This window comes from Somniosus microcephalus, chromosome 4 (assembly GCF_052327205.1).
Source record: "Somniosus microcephalus isolate GS21.2 chromosome 4, FLI_Smic_1.0, whole genome shotgun sequence".
Lineage (NCBI taxonomy): Eukaryota > Metazoa > Chordata > Chondrichthyes > Squaliformes > Somniosidae > Somniosus > Somniosus microcephalus.
The window spans coordinates 335141540-335161049 of NC_140990.1; the positions used below are offsets into that span (position 1 = coordinate 335141540).

The following is a 19510-nucleotide window of genomic DNA, read 5'->3' on the forward strand; positions in this document are numbered from 1 at the left end:
TCACCCACTGTTGGCGATCCACCCCCAGCAGCAGCTGTCTCTGTCACTCACGCCACCTGTCTGCTTGCTCTTGATGCCATCGCTTAGTCTTGCTGATTCCTCTTGATGTTGCCGCATTCCACCTAGACGAGGCCCAGTATCTGAGTGGCAGGCAATTCCCGTGGGCACCGTGCTGCACACACTGAGGCAATATCTCCTGACACCTACATTTTAGTCAGACGAGACCCAGAATTTGGTTGCTCTGTTTGGATAACGTTGAAGTCATCAGTTCCAATTTTAAACGATTAACTCGAAATTTGTATCAAAGCTTCAGAAGAAAAGGTGAAGATTACACCATCACTTCGGACTCCCTGTGTTAAGATTGGCTGCCCCAGCTGTGATAACGCTGGTTAAAAGCAGCTCTCCTGTTCCAGTAGAAGGATCTGTTTGTTTAGATGAAGCACTGTTTATTTTGTTTCCCCACTGGTACACTGAAAGGAATGTCAGAGCACAAGGGTCTTCCCCAGCTGCTGATAGTATGTCTCGTTGAAGCAGAATTAGTGACAAAATAGGGAGGAGTGGGGGTTGAACAAGCACAGATCAATGCGTGTGGACATCGCTACGTGTGGAGTTCTGATAAAATCAATTCTTTACATAGGAGCTGAAAGTTGTTTCTCTATGCTGTTGATTTTATTAAATGGAGTTTTTATGGTGCGACAAGATTACTGTTGTGAAAACCAAAACCACACAAAAAGCTGCTTTATTGAAATATCTCAAAGGTGGAAGCACATAATCCTTAACATTTAGACACAGTTCAACTATGTTTACATTGCAAAGCAAATATACAGCTCACTTAAATGTAATCTGAATATCTGTGTGAGGTGTTCTTTTTAGTGATAGCAATGCACTGCTTATACAGAAGTAAATGTGTCCCTTTAATCACATCACGATGAACTCCCGTGCAATAAAAGTATCGTGCGATATGATTGGACTACGCTCTAACTGCTGCCATTTGGCATACACCGACCTCGCTCAATTGGATGAATAGAAAATGAGACGCTGGGTGGCAAGATTGTCCTTTTTGTCCGAGGATAATGGGCAGAAAGAAATTTCTCTCAGCTAGGAGTAGGGAGGTCACAGGACATTGGAACATAGGAACAGGAGTAGGCCATTTATCTAAACCAAGCGTGAGAGAGAGGCAAAGTCAGAAAGAGAGAAACAAAGTGAGAGAGGTCCGATATGGAAAAAGGGCACGATTGTGTATTGGTTATGATACTGGAGCGCCCTGGGACATTTTACTACACTACAGGCACTATATACAGGAAACTTTGTGTTATCCGGAGGCTAAATGTCCAGCAAGTTCGAGCCACCGGCAAAAATCAGGAGCCGTTTTTTTTCTTTTCGTTGCTTTTTTCTCAACAGTCAAGCTCTGCAAGGTCTGTAGCTAAGCAACAGCTTCAGCTGGAGTCGCTACAGAGACGCTTGCCGACTGTTTAGAAGCTGTTGCTAAGCAACAGGGTTTGTTGATTCACACGGAGCTGAAAAGCTCCGTATGTTTCAGCATTAGCGCTGGAGTGTCCGGCAGTTTTGAGGGAACGGCAACAGCTCGGTCCCGTCGGTGCTGGATAGCACAAAGTTTCCTGTAAATGCACAGCTCGGTCCCGTCGGTGCCGGATAGCACAAAGTTTCCTGTAAATGCACGTTGTTGTTGGTACTGAACTAGCAACACAGAGTTCAAATCCCAACATGGCGGGATGCGATAAAAGTTTCTGGTGAATGGGGAGCATTGGCAGGGGGGGGGGGGTCATGGTGCTCAGTTGCTAGATGACTGTACGGGACAGGCTCGATAGACCAGCCGGGCCTTTTGCTGTCTCGTCAGTTTTGCATGTGCGTATGAATTCAATAAACCTGGTAATTTGGGGATGAACGCCGGGCAAAAAATGACCACAAAAACTGCCAGGTTGTTGTGGAAACCCAAGTGGTTTACTGATGAATTTCAGGGAAGGGAACCTGCCAACCACCCCCCTACCTGGTCTGACCTACATGTGATTCGAATTTCACACTATATGATTGAGACTTAAATGTTGTTTGAAGTGGCTGAGCAATACATTCAGTTGCTGCTCACCACATAAAAGGCCCACCACCTTCTCCGGGCAATTATAATTAGCAATAAATGTGTCGAGATCAAATAATAAAATAAAAATCAATTTGGGCAGTCTGAACCCAAAATGTAGTAAATCCAAGTCCCTACTGAACAAAACTGCCTCTAAATCAACTCAAATTGGCACTAAAATAAAAACAGAAAACGCTACAAACACTCAGCAGGCCAAGCAGTATCTGTAGCAGGCCAAGCAGTATCTGTAGACAGTGAAAGCGAGTTGGATGTTTGGGGGGGGGGGGTGGGGTGGGGGGGGCGCGCAGTATTGTGAGTATTATGTACATATAATATAGAAATAAAGAAACAACTTGCAATTATATAGCACCTTTCACAACCGCAGGGCGTCCCAAAGCGCTTTACAGCCTATGAAGTAGTTTTGAAATGTAGGAAACGTTTCAGGTCAATGATCTTTCATCAGAACTGGAAGATGTTAAGACATGAACAGCTTTTAAGCAAGTGCAGGGGAGGGGGGGGTGCGCGCAGGGCAAAGAACAAAAGGGAAAGGTCTGTGATAAGGTGGAGGGCAGGAGTAGTTAAATGACAAAAGGGATGCTGGTGCAAGGCAAAAAGTGGTCGTAATGGCACTAAATTGGTCATTTAGAAAGGCCGTAAAGATGTCTGAGAAATGGGCATGCTCGTGCACAAGGGGCTGCCCTTCAGAGTTTGAGGGGCAGTGTAAAGGGGCTTTTAACCTGCATCTGACCCGGGAGTGCTCAATGGCGATGTAGGATATAAAATAAGGGAGTAAATGTTCCATTCATTGAGCACAAAACTCACACCAAAAAAATTGGAGAGAGAAAATAGCTGTCTGGCCCTTAACAAAGGATCCTCCTGTAAATTCACTTTCTCTCATGTGTTTTTATGCCCGGCGTGAAGAATAAATCTGCTTGTAATTCCAAATAATTACTCACAGATACTATCCTCCAGAATAAACATAAAGTAACCAAACATCGCAGTAACATTCCTGGCATTCGGTTGGGTCCCATTTTTGTTGTTGTTGACCATTTTCTCATAGGGCTAAGCAGCTATCAAACTTTGCTCGCTCAAATCTGATGCAAGGTTACCCACACAGCAGTTATGTGTTAGCAAAGCCCAACTAAACTTGAATGTGAAAACCTTAAACGCTCCATAATTATTTGCTTGCTCTGTGATGTTTTCTGCTCTGTGATGTTTTCTGCTCTGCTTTATTCATTTGTCTTGGGGAGGGGGGGTTTGATTGCCTCCCCCCACCGCGCCCCCCCCCCCCCCGCTCCGCCACACCGCTTGAACTGTGCCTACTGCCAGCTAATTTCCATGTGGCACTGACTGCAGCATCCCACGCCCCATCACCACCGCTGGGGGGAAGGGGCGGGGCGGGATATGTGGTGAGAAGCGTCACGCGAAGGAAGGAAACCAGAATGGGGGGGGAAAAAAATGAATCGGACATTTAAAAAGATTAGCATTAGGCTCACAGCTACTAAATATCCCGGTGTCTACTGCATTCAATTCATTTTCATCCCAAGGAAGGTTTCATTTCTGTTAAAGCCAACTTTCTTTTTTTTTGGAGTAGATTATTTTAAGAGGCTTGACTGTAATAATCAACAGCTAATTCCTGCTTAACTGGAAGTGCGTTTTAAGCTTTGGCTTAAAGATGCATTCCTTTCTGGATCTGCTAAAATACACAAAAATTAAATAAATACTCAAGTGATATCCATCACTTTCCAGCCTCTGGAAAGGCGCTTGAATAAAGAGCTGCACTTACTTCATGCAAAATATGTGTATATTTCACAGACCACTTCCTTAATTCATAAATCATTTCTAAATCTATTGTATCGCAACTTCTTTCCTACTCCCAGTATAAATCTCCAACGATGCAGTGCTGAATCACGATGCTCCATTGATGGTGATCATGTCCTACAGCTGATCGATCGTCTGAGACTGTGACCATGGTGCATTAGCCCTCCTCAAAGGGAATCGAGGGAATATGGGGCAATGTTCCCTCTAATTTTATTTTTTTGTGCGCAGTCCCTTTAACTGGCTGTGCGGCCCATTCAAGTTTTCGAGCATGCGCGGTTTCTTCCGTGGAAAAGCCTGCGCGGGACCGCCAGACCGCTGCGTGGTAGCGTGACCGCTTAGCAGGGTCGTTGATATGGTGATCGGGCGGGAAAGTGGAGTTGAGGTAGTAGATCAGCCATGATCTTATTGACTGGCGGAGCAGGCTCGAGGGGCCGAATGGTCTGCTCCTGCTCCTATTTCTTATGTTCAACCTCTCTGCAGCCTTCAACACGGTTGGCCCCACAATCCTGTTCCAATGCCTCTTCTCTGTTGTCCAGCTCTGCAAGAGTGCCTTTGCATGGTTTCCCTCCCAACTATATAAATGTAGCCAGCACATCTCTAGCAATGGTTTCCCTTTCCACCCCTCCCCCACCCCCAGACAGTCACCTCCAGAGTCCACATAGGATCCATCCTTGGGCTCTTCTTCTCGTCTGCATTCTGCTTCTGAGCGCCATTATCTGCAGACACGGGGTCAGCTTCCACATGTTTGCTAATGACATTCACCTCGCCACCAGCTCCCTCGAGCCTTTGACTGCCTACTTGCTGTCAGACTGCTTGTCTGATGTCCAGCCCTTGATGAGTCCTAATTTCCTCCAGCTGAACATTCGAGAGACTGAAGCCACCATCTTTGACTCCTGACGCAAATTCTATTCCCATGTCGTTGATTCCATCCTCCTCCCCAGTCACTGTCTAAGGCTAAACCAGACTACTTGCAACCTCGGTATTCAGTTCAACCCAGATCTGATCTTCAGGCCTCGTATCTTCTCCAGTATTAAAACCACTTACTTGCACCTCCACAACATTGCTTACCTCCACCCTTACTTCACGCCCTAACACCAGTGAAACCCTTATGCATGCTTTTGTCATCTCCAGACTCGACTACTCCAGTGTTCTCCTTGCTGGTCAACCCCAGGCCCCCATTCTGAACCTTCCATAAACTAAAATATGTCCCAAATTCTGCTGCCTGTATCTTATTCCACACTAAGTCCTGCTCACCCATCATTCCGTCCTCATGTGCATTGTCTCTGTATAACCCAGTGCCTCAAATTTAAAGTCCTCATCCTTATCTTTAAATCCTTCCATGGCTTCGCCCCTCCCCATCTCTATAACCTTCTCCAGCCCTACAACCCCTACTCCGCGAACTCTACATTTCTCTGACTGTGACCTGTGGTGCATCCGCATCTCCATTTGCCCTATCATTGGCAGAAGGGCATTCAGTCGGCTCCACTTTCTGAACTACCTCCCCTAAACGTTTCCACCACTTTCCTTCCCTTTAAAATCCTCCTCAAACCCCCCATCTCTTTGACCAGGATTGTGGCCACCTTTCTTAATCTAACCTTTCCTGGCACGGCATCAGTTTTCTATATGCCTAGGTGCCGTGAGAGGTTTTTACATTAAAGGTTCTATACAAGTGGAAGTTACTGTTGTTACACAGACAATCACAAACATCAAACTGAACGGCAATGGACGAGCTTTCTTTATATCACTATCAGTATGCAATTAAATCAGATGCACTAGCTCATTGTGAAAACCAAAGGACATCATGGTGCAGTGTTTTTAAGTGCTGTGTCATCATGGAGTATAAAGTGCATGCAATTGTCCACCTGGATTTTTATTGCGCTATTCGTGGCGGAAGTCCATAATGAATGCCAGGCAGACTGCTGATAGCCAAGAGGGAAAATCAGAGAGGGCAAGTAGCCCAAGGAAGTTTTGCTGCTTTTCCTAGCAGCTAGTTCTAGAGCGGCATCACCAGAGGCCTGGGAGCAGGCCATCTGACAGGCTCCGGCTCCGGAATTCTATCTACTTGGAGGAAACTTGAGAAGTCGGGGATAATATTAAAGAAAGAAAGAAAGACTTGCATTTCTATAGCACCTTTCAGGTCCTCAGGACATCCCAAAGTGCTTCACAGCCAATGAAATACTTTTGAAGTGTAGTCACTGTTGTAATGTAGGAAACGTGGCAGCCAATTTGTGCACAGCAACACCAATGTGATAATGACCAGATAATCTGTTTGTGATGATGGTTGAGGGATAAATATTGGCCCGGGACACCAGGGATAACTCCCCAGCTCTCCTTCGAAATGGAGTTTTACGTCCACCTGAGAGGGCAGACGGGGCCTCGGTTTCACGCCTCATCCGAAATTCAGCACCTCCAATAGTGCAGCACTCCCTCAGTGTCAGAGTGCCAGCCTACAGAAAAAGGGAGTGTCGGCATATATTCATAGAAGGGCAGGGTGTCCCACTGTGCGTGGATTATGCCATGATTGAGTTCCACTATTTTGATACAATAAAAGACGTAAGAATATAAAGGATGAAACAAGAAAATGCCATTTAGCTCGTCGAGCTCATTACTTCCAATCGGCCATTTGCAGTTTGCCCCATCATGCCTAATTTATTAAAGGACATGAATAACTACAGGTAAACCTTCCAAGATGAAAAAACTCGGTGAATTTTCTCCCTGACCATGAAACGTTATCGAGCAAACCCTACATGATGTCAGGAAGACATAGTCAACCCAGGCTGTTGTTGTATTCCAACAAATACAACAACAGGAGCCTGACGATATAATGAGCGCGGCAGAGCAAGGCCCGAGAGCGGAGGCAGCAGACCTGAGGATATACAGAGCGAGGCCCGAGAGCGGAGGCAGCGGACCTGAGAGGGAACGAGAGCGGAGCCTGAGGATATACAGAGCGAGGCCCGAGAGCGGAGGGAGCGAGAGCAGAGCCTGAGGATATACAGAGCGAGGCCCGAGAGCGGAGGCAGCAGACCTGAGAGGGAGCAAGAGCGGAGCCTGAGGATATACAGAGCGAGGCCCGAGAGCGGAGGCAGCAGACCGGAGAGGGAGCAAGAGCGGAACCTGAGGATATACAGAGCGAGGCCCGAGAGCGGAGGCAGCGGACCTGAGAGGGAGCGAGAGCGGAGCCTGAGGATACAAAGAGCGAGAGCACAGGCAGCAGACCTGAGAGGGAGCAAGAGCGGAGCCTGAGGATATACAGAGCGAGGCCCGAGAGCGGAAGCAGCAGACCTGAGAGGGAGCAAGAGCGGAGCCTGAGGATATACAGAGTGAGGCCCGAGAGCGGAGGCAGCGGACCCGAGAGGGATCGAGAGCGGAGCCTGAGGATATACAGAGCGAGGCCCAAGAGCGGAGGCAGCGGACCTGAGAGGGAGCGAGAGCGGAGCCTGAGGATATACAGAGCGAGGCCCGAGAGCGGAGGCAGCGGACCTGAGAGGGATCGAGAGCGGAGCCTGAGGATACAAAGAGCGAGGCCCGAGAGCGGAGGCAGCAGACCTGAGAGGGAGCAAGAGCGGAGCCTGAGGATATACAGAGCGAGGCCCGAGAGCGGAGGCAGCAGACCTGAGAGGGATCGAGAGCGGAGCCTGAGGATACAAAGAGCGAGGCCCGAGAGCGGAGGCAGCGGACCTGAGAGGGATCGAGAGCGGAGCCTGAGGATATACAGAGCGAGGCCCAAGAGCGGAGGCAGCGGACCTGAGAGGGAGCGAGAGCGGAGCCTGAGGATATACAGAGCGAGGCCCGAGAGCGGAGGCAGCGGACCTGAGAGGGAGCGAGAGCGGAGCCTGAGGATATACAGAGCGAGGCCCGAGAGCGGGGGCAGCGGACCTGAGAGGGAGCGAGAGCGGAGCCTGAGGATATACAGAGCGAGGCCCGAGAGCACAGGCAGCGGACCTGAGAGGGATCGAGAGCGGAGCCTGAGGATACAAAGAGCGAGGCCCGAGAGCACAGGCAGCAGACCTGAGAGGGATCGAGAGCGGAGCCTGAGGATACAAAGAGCGAGGCCTGAGAGCACAGGCAGCGGACCTGAGAGGGATCGAGAGCAGAGCCTGAGGATACAAAGAGCGAGGCCCGAGAGCACAGGCAGCGGACCCGAGAGGGATCGAGAGCGGAGCCTGAGGATACAAAGAGCGAGGCCCAAGAGCGGAGGCAGCGGACCTGAGAGGGAGCGAGAGCGGAGCCTGAGGATATACAGAGCGAGGCCCGAGAGCGGAGGCAGCGGACCTGAGAGGGATCGAGAGCGGAGCCTGAGGATACAAAGAGCGAGGCCCGAGAGCACAGGCAGCGGACCTGAGAGGGATCGAGAGCGGAGCCTGAGGATACAAAGAGCGAGGCCTGAGAGCGGAGGCAGCGGACCTGAGAGGGATCGAGAGCGGAGCCTGAGGATATACAGAGCGAGGCCCGAGAGCGGAGGCAGTGGACCTGAGAGGGATCGAGAGCGGAGCCTGAGGATACAAAGAGCGAGGCCCGAGAGCGGAGGCAGTGGACCTGAGAGGGATCGAGAGCGGAGCCTGAGAATACAAAGAGCGGAGGCAGCAGATCTGACAACAGAAACAAGGAGTGACATCACAGGAAAGCAGGGAAGTGATTGGTTGGTCAGTATTTCTCTCTTTATCTTGGGCATTGGTTTAAATTAAGAGCCGGGATTAAAAACTAAACGCTCAAAAAGAGGGAGCTGATTGGTGAGTACCTGGTAAGTGTTTTTACTTGGCTTGCTTAAAGTTTTAAGTTTATTTCAGCTAGGTTAGTAAATAGTCTGTTAATTAGAGGTATGGCAGGGCAGCTCACACCCGTGGAATGCACATCCTGTGCCATGTGGGAAATCCTGGACACCTCCCATGGTCTGGACGACCACATGTGCGGGAAGTGCTGCCAGCTACAGCACCTCGAGCACCAGGTTGCGGAGCTTAAGCGGCGGCTGCAGTCACTGTTGTGCATCCGCGAAGCTGAGCGCTACGTGGATAGCACGTTTCGGGAAGTGGTCACCCCGCAGCTTAAGAGTGTGCAGGCAGAGAGGGAATGGGTGACCGTCAGACAGAAGAGGAGGACCAGGCAGGTAGTACAGGAGTCCCCTGAGCCCATCTTGCTCACCAACCAGTATTCGATGCTGAGTACTGGTGAGAGCGATGGTTCCTCTGGGGAGTGCAGCCAGAGCCAAGTCCACAGCACCATGGAAGGCTTAGCTGCACAGGCGGGGGGGAAGAGGAGAGGGAGAGCAATAATGATGGGGGATTCAATAGTTAGGGGATTAGACGTTTCTGCGGCCGCAGACGTGACTCCAGGATGGTATGTTGCCTCCCTGGTTCTACGGTCAAGGATGTCACTGAACGGCTGCAGGGTGTTCTGAGGGGGGAGGGTGAACATCCAGAGGTCGTGGTCCATATCGGTACCAACGACATAGGTAGGAAGAGGGATGAGGTCCTGCAGGCAGAGTTTAGGGAGCTAGGAAAGAGGTTAAAAAGCAGGACCTCAAAGGTAGTAATCTCCGGATTACTTCCAGTGCCACGTGCTAGTGAGTACAGAAATAGGAAGGTAGAGCAGATGAATGCGTGGCTGGAGAGATGGTGTAGGAGGGAGGGCTTCAGATTCCTGAGGAATTGGAACCGTTTCTGGGGGAGGTGGGACCTCTACAAACCAGAAGGGTTGCACCTCAACGGGAACAGGATCAATATCCTCGTGGGAGGGTTTGCGAGTGCTGTTGGGAAGGGTTTAAACTAGCTTGGCAGGGGGATGGGAACCTAAGTATAGAGTCAATAGGGAGGGAAGAAAAACTGGAATTGGAAAACAAAAACGTAGAAAGTAATTGGAAGGACAGAGGAATCAAGGGCTAGATAATAGTCAACAAGGAGGTTTGCCTGTACTAAATGGTATATACTTCAATGCAAGGAGTATAGCGAACAAGGCAGATGAGCTGAGGGCACAGGTAGATACTTGGGACGATGATATTATAACTATTACAGAGACATGGCTGAAAGAGGGGCAGGAATGGCAGCTCAACATTTCTGGTTACAGGATTTTCAGATGGGATAGAGAGGGAGGTAAAAAGGGAGGGGGGTCACGGTATTGATTAAAGAAACTATTACAGCTGTGAGAAGGGACGATATGTTGGAGGGATTATCAAACGCGGCCATATGGGTCGAACTGAAAAACAAAAAAGGGGCGCTCGCACTGCTGGGAGTGTACTGCAGACCCCCAAACAGTGAGAGGGAGATAGAAGAACAAATATGTAGACAAATTTCTAAGAATCGCAAAAACTATAGGGCAGTAATAGTAGGGGATTTCAACTACCCCAATATTAACTGGGATAAAATTAGTGTGAAGGGTATAGAGGGTGCGGAATTCCTAAAATGCATCCAGGAAAACTTTTTTAGTCAGTATGTAGCAAGCCCAACAAGGGAGGGGGCGGTTCTGGACTTAGTTTTAGGGAATGAAGCTGGGCAGGTAGAAGGCATATCAGTGGGGGAGCATTTTGGTGCTAGTGACCATAATGTTAAATTTAAGGTAGTTATGGAAAAGGACAAGGATAGACCAGGAATAAAAGTTCTAAATTGGGGAAACAGAGGGGATTTAGCCATAGTGGGCTGGAAACAGCTACTTGAAGGTAAATCAGTGTCAGAGCAGTGGGAGGCATTCAAGGAGGAGATCTGGAGGGTTCAGACCAAATATGTGCCCTTAAAGAAAAAAGGTGGGACTAACAAATCTAGAGCCCCCTGGATGTCTAGGGACATACAGGGTAGGATAAAGAAAAAAGGGAGGCGTATGACAGATACCGAGGGCTAAATACCCCAGAATCTTTAGAGGAGTACAGAAAGTGCAGGGGTGCAATTAAAAAGGATATTAGGAAAGCAAAGAGAGAGCATGAAAAATTCTTGGCAAGTAAAATCAAGGAAAACCCAAAGATGTTTTATAAATATATTAAGAGTAAGAGGATAACTAAAGAAAGGGTAGGGCCTATTAGAGATTATGAGGGTAATCTGTGTGTGGAGGCGGGAGACCTCAGTAGGGTTCTTAATGAATACTTTGCGTCTGTTTTCACAAAGGAGAGGGGCGAAGCAGACATTGCTATCAGGGAGGAAGAGTGTGAAATATTAGATGAAATAAACATAGTGAGAGAGGAAGTATTAAGGGGTTTAGCAGCTTTAAAAGTGGATAAATCCCCAGGCCTGGATGAAATGTATCCCAAGCTGTTAAGTGAAGCAAAAGAGGAAATAGCAGAAGCTCTGACCATCATTTTTCAATCCTCTCTGGTTCCAGGTGTGGTGCTGGAGGACTGCTAATGTGGTGCCCTTGTTTAAAAAGGGAGAAAAGGATAGACCGAGTAATTACAGGCCAGTCAGCCTAACCTCGGTGGTGGGAAAATTATTGGAAAGAATTCTGAAGGACAGGATAAATCTTCATTTAGAAAGACACGGATTAATCAAGGATAGTCAGCACGGATTTGTTAAGGGAAGGTCGTGTCTGACAAACTTGATGAAATTTTTTGATAAGGTGACAAGGAGGGTAGATGAGGGTAGTGCGTTTGATGTAGTTTATATGGACTTTAGCAAGGCTTTTGATAAGGTTCCACATGGCAGACTGGTCACGAAGTTAAAAGCCCATGGGATCCAGGACAAAGTGTTAAGTTGGATTCAAAACTGGCTCGGAGACAGGAAGCAGAGGGTAATGGTTGATGGGTGTTTTTATGACTGAAAGGCTGTTTCTAGTGGGGTTCCGCAGGGCTCAGTACTAGGTCCCTTGATTTTTGTGGTATATATCAATGATCTAGACTTGAATATAGGCGGTTTGATTAAGAAGTTTGCAGATGATACTAAAATCGGCTGTGTGGTTGATACTGAAGAAGGAAGCTGTAGACTGCAGGAAGATATCAATAAATTGATCAGGTGTGCAGAACAGTGGCAAATGGAATTCAATCCGGAGAAGTGTGAGGTAATGCATTTGGGGAGGGCTAACAAGGAAAGGGAATACACATTAAATGGTAGGACACTGAGTAGTGTAGAGGAACAAAGAGACCTTGGAGTGCATGTCCACAGAGCCCTGAAGGTAGCAGGCCAGGTAGATAAGGTGGTTAAGGCGGCATACAGAATGCTTGCCTTTATTAGCCGTGGCATAGAATACAAGAGCAGGGGGGTTATGCTTCAAATGTATAAAACACTAGTTAGGCCTCAGCTAGAGTACTGTGTGCAGTTCTGGTCACCACATTACAGGAAAGATGTGATTGCACTAGAGAGGGTACAGAGGAGATTTACAAGGATGTTACTGGGAGTAGAGAATCTTCGCTATGAGGAAAGACTGGATAGGCTGGATCTGTTTTCCTTGGAACAGAGGAGGCTGAGGGGAGACCTTATTGAGGTGTATAAAATTATGAGGGGCATTGATAAAGTGGATAGAAAGGACCTATTTCCCTTAGCAGAGGGGTCAAAAACCAGGGGGCACAGATTTGAAGTAATTGGTGGAAGGTTTAGAGGGGATTTGAGGGGAAATTTCTTCACCCAGAGGGTTGTGGGGGTCTGGAACTCACTGTCTGAACAGGTGGTAGAGGCAGAAACCCGAACCACATTTAAAAAGTACTTGGATGTGCACTTGGGATGCTGTAACCTGCAGGGCTACGGACCAAGAGCTGGGAAGTGGGATTAGGCTGGATCGCTCTTTGTTGGCCGGCGCGGACACGATGGGCCGAAATGGCCTCCTTCCGTGCTGTAACTTTCTATGATCCTATGAAATGGCATTCAACCGCAAAGCATTTCATCATTTATATCGGTGCCCAATTGCGATGGACACCTGCTATGTGAAGCACCTCTTACCATTACCCACACTCATGCCAATTCACAGGTAAGAACCTGGCACAGGTAGCCACAGCCCTTGCAACAACAACAGCAACTTGTATTTATATAGCGCCTTTAACATAGTAAAACGTCCTAAGGTGCTGCACAGGAGTATTTTAAGACAAAAAATTTGACACCGAGCCACATAAAGAGAAATTAGGGCAGGTGACCAAAAGCTTGGTCAAAGAGGTAGGCTTTCAGGAGCGTCTTAAAGAAGGAAAGAGAGGTAGAGAGGTTTAGGCAGGGAATTCCAGAGCTTAGGGCCCAGGCAACAGAAGGCATGGCCACCAATGGTTGAGTGATTATAATCAGGGATGCTCAAGAGGGCAGAATTAGAGTACAGATATCTCGGGGGTTTGTGGGGCTGGAGGAGATTACAGAGATAGGGAGGGGCGAGGCCATGGGGGGATTTGAAAACAAGGATGGGAATTTTGAAATCGAGGCGCTGCTTAACCGGGAGCCAATGTAGGTCAGCGAGCACAGAGGTGATGGGCGAACGGGACTTGGTGCGAGTTAGGACACGGAACAGCAGAACATAGCTGGATTTTTACATGAAGCAAAATGTCATTTTAATATATTTGGTCCAATGGAGGGGGTGGTGGTACTAATGAATAATGCATTCCATTCCTTGCAGAGCGAAAGTACATTTCTTTTTAAATCTCTGGGACACTCAATCCTTTGGTGGAATCTGTGCCCATAATGTCAGGGATGTGACCATGTACCAATCCTGGATTATGGTACTGGGAGCCAAGATAAACATGAAGTCATTTGTGCTTTGCCCAACTTTCCATAGTGTTCTGCGCTCAGCAGATTGCCGTTCAATGTCACCCTTAGATTAATCCTTTGTATAATGGGCCTGTATTGGATAATGTGGAAACACAGGCCATCTCTTGCTCTGGATTTGAAACTGATTTGTGTTAAAGGAACGCTAGTCAGTTTGCGACTGCGTGCCTGTTTGGGAGTGTTGCCATTCCGCCACATGGGAGATATTTCATTGTTTAAATTAAAAGCATGATTCAGACCCCAAGGTCTTGCATATTATTCATTTCATTACAGATCTGTGGTATCATACTGATCTCAGGATAAACATGAGCAGACCAATATTCAACCAACCCCAACTTTTTTTGTTTACTTGCCTTAATGGAACATTTCTCCTCACTAAAATAACTTTCCAGATTTGAAAGAAGAGCGTGGTGTTCGTAGCATAAATATTATTCCAAGCTGTAAATTTTATTCCTGCAGTCAATTTTTTTTTTAAACAATATTTTAAACTTTTGTAGACCCTTGTCTCCCCATAATTCTATTCTTTCTCTGCTCTGATGCTGTTTTATAATGTGCTGGATATCTTAACCGTGGATTCAGTCCGAACCACAGAGCTGTGGAGCAAGAGTCCTGTAACCACATCACTAGTCTGCTCCCACTCAATAAGGAATTAATTCCTCAAATGACTAATTGGATTATGCATAAAATTTCAGTTTACGATATTTATATAATGGGGAAAAACAAGTTTCTGGTCTGTTTTTAAAAAGACACCAAGTAGAGAAGGGAAATTAATTCTCATGTAAGGAGTTGGCCCTTAGGTTTTTCTTCCTGTGTCATCTTCCCTACTTTGAATCTTCACTTGGCACTTCGCTGCAGTGCAATGGATCTGCTGCCAGTCTAACAGTCCTGCTGCTCTGTTAGGGGTAGGCTAGCTCCGCCAAATCTCCTGCCCAGGAGAGCAGCTGGAGTGGCAGTTGGTGGCATAGCCCCACCGCAAGGCCCAGTTAAGAACTGGCCCCATCCATCACTTGACGTGACAGGCCGTTGGGAATGTCAGTCCAGCCAGGATTCAGTCCGAACCACAGAGCTGTGGAGCAAGAGTCCTGTAACCACCTCACTAGTCTGCTCCCATTCAATAAGGAATGAATTCCTCAAATGACTAATTGAATTATGCATAAAATTAGTCAGTTTACTAACTGTAAATTGATTTACAAGCCTGTGATTATTTGCGCAATACATTGACATTGATACAAATACATCGCACATTTTAAGGAATAGATTGATTTGACAATTTAATGAACTATGAAAAGATCTCCAATTATATTAATAAATTGATCAACTTACATTTTCTGTATCATTTCAATTCCATTTTTCGTCTGTTCTTCAGAGCTCTCAATGTCTGTGTGCGCCTTGCTACTTGAGAGTTAGTTCTCTTAGTCAAATCCAACAAGGCTGTAAATTGTCTGCATTTCTCTTATTACATACTGAAACCTTCAAAGTTAGAAGACATTGCAATGACTGTTCTGTGCTCATTGAGCTACTGTGAGCTTACCGTCGGAGGTAATGGGGTGGATTTTCAACTTGCCCGGGTATAACACTGCATTGCAGAACTGCCACCCCATTAGAGAAACTACTGGATTTTTATTCAAATTGGAAATGAAAACTGGGCGGTTTGTATAACAGGCGGCCGGCCGATCCACAACACCGGTCTTATCCCAGGCAGCAAGGTGAAAATCTACCACACGGTGGCTGGGCTGGTGCAGGGGTGCCTGCTACTTGCAGCTCCTCGGGTTGATGGTTGGCTCCTTGGCCATGGCTGTGATACGCTAGTGACTTCCTGGCTACAGGCACGCCACCCACAGGCAAACTGCAAGGAAAAGCCAGCCACCGTTCTCCATCGGTGGGGGGGATTGGAAGGCGAGACGGGGGGTGGTGGTGGGGGGGGGTAACATTCTAATTTTCACTGCCGGGCGGAAAACTGCTGGTAATGGAGTGGCCAAATGTTATACAGCAACAACTTGCATTTATACGGCGCCTTTAGCGTTGTAAAATGTCCCAAGGCGCTTCACAGCAGCGACGATCAAACAAAATTTGACACCGAACCAGATACAGGAAACTTTCATTTAACCGGAGGTTAAAAGTCCGGAAAGCTCTATCTGCTGGCAAAATTCAGGAGCCGTTTTCTTTAAGTTTTTTTACTTCTCGTTGCTTTTTTTTCCCCCAGTCAGGCTCTGCAAGGTCTGTAGCTATAGCAACAGCTTCAGCTAGAGACGCTTGCAGCTGCAGCCGACTGTTTTGAAGCTGTTGCTAAGCAACAGGGTTTGTTGATTCACACGGACCTGAAAAGCTCTGTATGTTTTAACACTGCCGCTGGTTTATACGGCAGTTTTGATCTAACGGCACCAGCTCGGTCCCGTCAGTGCCGGATACCAGAAAATTTCCTGTAAATAGGTATTGGAAGAGATGACCAAAGGCTTGATCATCGAGGTAGGTTTTAGGGAGCGTCGTAAAGGTGGAGACTGAGGTAGAGAGGTTTAGGAAGGGAATTCCGGAGCTTAGGCAAATGAAGGCACGGCCGCCAATGGTGGAGCGATTAAAATCGGGGATGCGCAAGAGCCCAGAATTGGAGGAATGCAGAGATCTCGGGGTGGGTGCGGGGGGGTGGTGGTGGACGGGGGTGGTGGCTGTAGGGCTAGAGGAGGGTTACAGACATAGGGAGGGGCAAGGCCATGGAGGGATTTGAAAACAACAATGAGAAATTTAAAATCGAGGCTTTGCCAGACCGGGAATGAAAGTAGGTCAGCGAGCACGGGTGATAGGTGAACGGGACTTGGTGCGTTCTGCCCAACGTTCCTTTCTGTTGCAGTCAGTGAAAAGGAAAATCGAGCAGGATGTGTAATAGGAGACCAGGACACTGGCGGTGAAAGTTAAGATTTACTCCAAGAATCATAGAATAGACAGCACAGAAGGAGGCCATTCGGCCCGTCGCACCCGTGCCGGCTCTCTGCAAGAGCACTTCAGCCAGTCCCACTCCCCCGCCCTTTCCTCGTAGCCCTGCACATTTTTTTCCTTCAGGTACTTATCTAATTCCCTTTTGAAAGCCACGATTGAATCTGCCTCCACCACCCTTTCAGACAGTGCATTCCAGATCATAACCAGTCGCTGCGTAAAAAATGTTTTTCCTCATGTCGCCTTTGGTTCTTCTGACAATCACCTTAAATCTGTGTCATAGATCATAGAGTTATACAGCACAGAAAGAGGCCCTTCGGCCCATCGTGTCCGCACCGGCCATCAAGCCCTGTCTATTCTAATCCCATTTTCTAGCACTTGGTCCGTAGCCTTGTATGCTATGGCGTTTCAAGTGCTCATCTAAATGCTTCTTGAATGTTGTGAGGGTTCCTGCCTCTACCACTCTTTCAGGCAGAGAGTTCCAGATTCCAACCACCCTCTGGGCAAAAAAGTTTTTCCTCAGATCCCCTCTAAACCTCCTGCCCCTTACCTTGAAACTATGCCCCCTGGTTATTGACCCCTCTATTAAGGGGAAAAGTTCCTTTCTATCTACCCTATCTGACATGAATCAACTGAGCGGCCTGTGGGTGGCGCTGTCCAGGGAGAGTATAAATACTTGGGCATGGGCCCAGCTTGCGCAGGACATTCTTAACAGGAACTAGTGAAGGACACAACTAGACCTCCATGTTGTAAAACAGTTGATTAAAGCTGTGTTTAACACTTAGACCAAGTGCCTAGTAGTTTTCTTACATCACTATCTATGCCCCATATAATTTTGTACACCTCAATCAGGTCCCCCCTCAGCCTTCTCTGCTCTAAGGAAAACAACCCCAGCCTGTCCAGTCTCTCTTCATAGCTGAAACGCTCCAGCCCAGGTAACATCCTGGTGAATCTCCTCTGCACCCTCTCCAATGCAATCACATCCTTCCTATAGTGTGGCGACCAGAACTGCACACAGTATTCCAGCTGTGGCCTAACTAGCGTTTTGTACAGCTCCATCATAACCGCCCTGTTCTTATATTCTATGCCTCGGCTAATGAAGGCAAGTATCCCATATGCCTTCTTAACCACCTTAACTACCTGTCCTGCTGCCTTCAGGGATCTATGTACATGCATACCAAGGTCCCTCTGATCCTCTGTCCTTCCTAGGGTCCTACCATTCATTGTGTATTCCCTTGCCTTGTTAGTCCTCCCAAAATGCATCACCTCACACTTTTCAGGGTTAAATTCCATTTGCCACTGTTATGCCCATCTGACCAACCTGTCTATATCGTCCTGTAGCCTGAGGCTTCCCTCCTCGCTCTTTACCACTCCACCAATTTTCGTGTCATCTGCGAACTTACTGATCATACCTCCTACATTCATATCTAAATCATTAATGTACACTACAAACAGCAAGGGAGCCAGCACCGATCCCTGGTTCTCGACCCTTCCGCCAATGGGAACAGTTTCTCTCTATCTACTCTGTCTAGACCCCTCATGATTTTGAACACCTCTATCAACTCTCCTCTCAACGTTCTCAGCTCTGAGGAGAACAACCCCAGCTTCTCCAGTCTATCCACATAACTGAAGTCCCTCATCCCTGTTATAAACAACAGCGAATGCCTCCAGATTGGAAATGAAGGCAGAAATAAATTGCTCGGGCTCCAGAGTTCAGCATATACAGCAATAGCAGACCACTTTTATTCAGTTCTGTAATTATCGCTGTTTAATGGCAATAAATGTAGGAATCTGAGATCGTACTTGGCGGGGCAAAAAGTAGCTTCTGTGCACTAATAAACACCTAAGCCCGTGGCCTTCATGTTTATTCAGGAAAGAAGCTGTTTAATTCCTCACGGGCTCTATAATTACACAACATGTAAATGTTTATCGCTAGAAAACTCTTGTGCGGTTGTAGAAATTGGTTTACGGTGGAAAGAAAGTTTCATTCAATTTTTCTTTTTTTTTTGAACTTGCATCTTAGGTTCAGTTTACTGAAGTATGACCAGCTACCATGGCAGCCCAAGCACAGACCACTGCCACTGAAAAGAAAGAGGGCAAAAGTTCCATTGTTGAAGGGGATGTCTTCACAGAAGCTAACAAGAAGTCAGCGGCTTCTGCAGCATCACGAGGTAGGTGTCAAATTTGAGAAACTGCACTGAGCCGCCTCCCATACGCAGAAAATCCAAAATCCTGCTCTCATTTACTTAGCACACATCCTATTTATTAGACAGGATCGTCCAGATGCAAAGCCCAAATTTGGCTGATGAGGCAGATGGAATGGGAGGAGACTCGTGTGGAATAGAAACACCAGTGCAGTCTAGTTTGGGACGAATGGCCTGTTTCTATGTTGTATATTCTATGCAATTCTACGCAATCGGAGAGCGGGCCCTGGCTGTACTCTGGCATCAGTCACTTCTGTTAGAAATCTGCAACCAGTTAGTGTAGGAGCCGAGTGGAAGAAGAGTGTCAGAGGAGTTGGATTCCAGCCACTTGTGAAGTTACCACTAGCGTTGGATTTGGGCCACGTGGGTTGCCGATGAGCCGCATCTTGCTGGGCTGAATGTGACTAAATCTAGTTTGAGAAATCCCATCGCTGACCAGTTGCATTCATGTCTGCGTTTTCTGGATTCCACATAGCTGTGGAGCAGTCGTTTTGACTTCTGCTTTTAGTATTGGTAATTGTTTAATCATTTATTTATTTACTAGCTGGGGGTGCCCGGCGGTGCCGAGGCTTTTTTGAGGGCATGTTGTTGTTGGAAGAGAGAGAGAGCGCGACTTGGGGGGGGGGGGGAAGAGAGAGAGCGACTGGGGGGAAGAGAGAGAGCGACTGGGGGGAAGAGAGAGAGCGACTGGGGGGAAGAGAGAGAGCGACTGGGGGGAAGAAAGAGAGCGACTGGGGGGAAGAGAGAGAGCGCGACGGGGGGGAAGAGAGCGAGAGACTGGGGGGGAAGAGAGAGAGCGAGAGACTGGGGGG

General features: G+C 47.6%; 1 protein-coding gene across 1 annotated transcript in view; it reads left to right on the forward strand.

Moving 5' to 3' along the window:
• The window catches only part of gli2a (GLI family zinc finger 2a), a 463484-nt gene that overhangs the window by 117740 nt on the left and 326234 nt on the right, over positions 1 to 19510 (forward strand). The window contains exon 3 of the mRNA XM_085986883.1: positions 18518 to 18665. Within this exon, the coding sequence (XP_085843009.1) occupies positions 18548 to 18665 (118 nt within the window). The 5' untranslated portion in view covers positions 18518 to 18547. The remainder of the gene's footprint in view (positions 1 to 18517; positions 18666 to 19510) is intronic.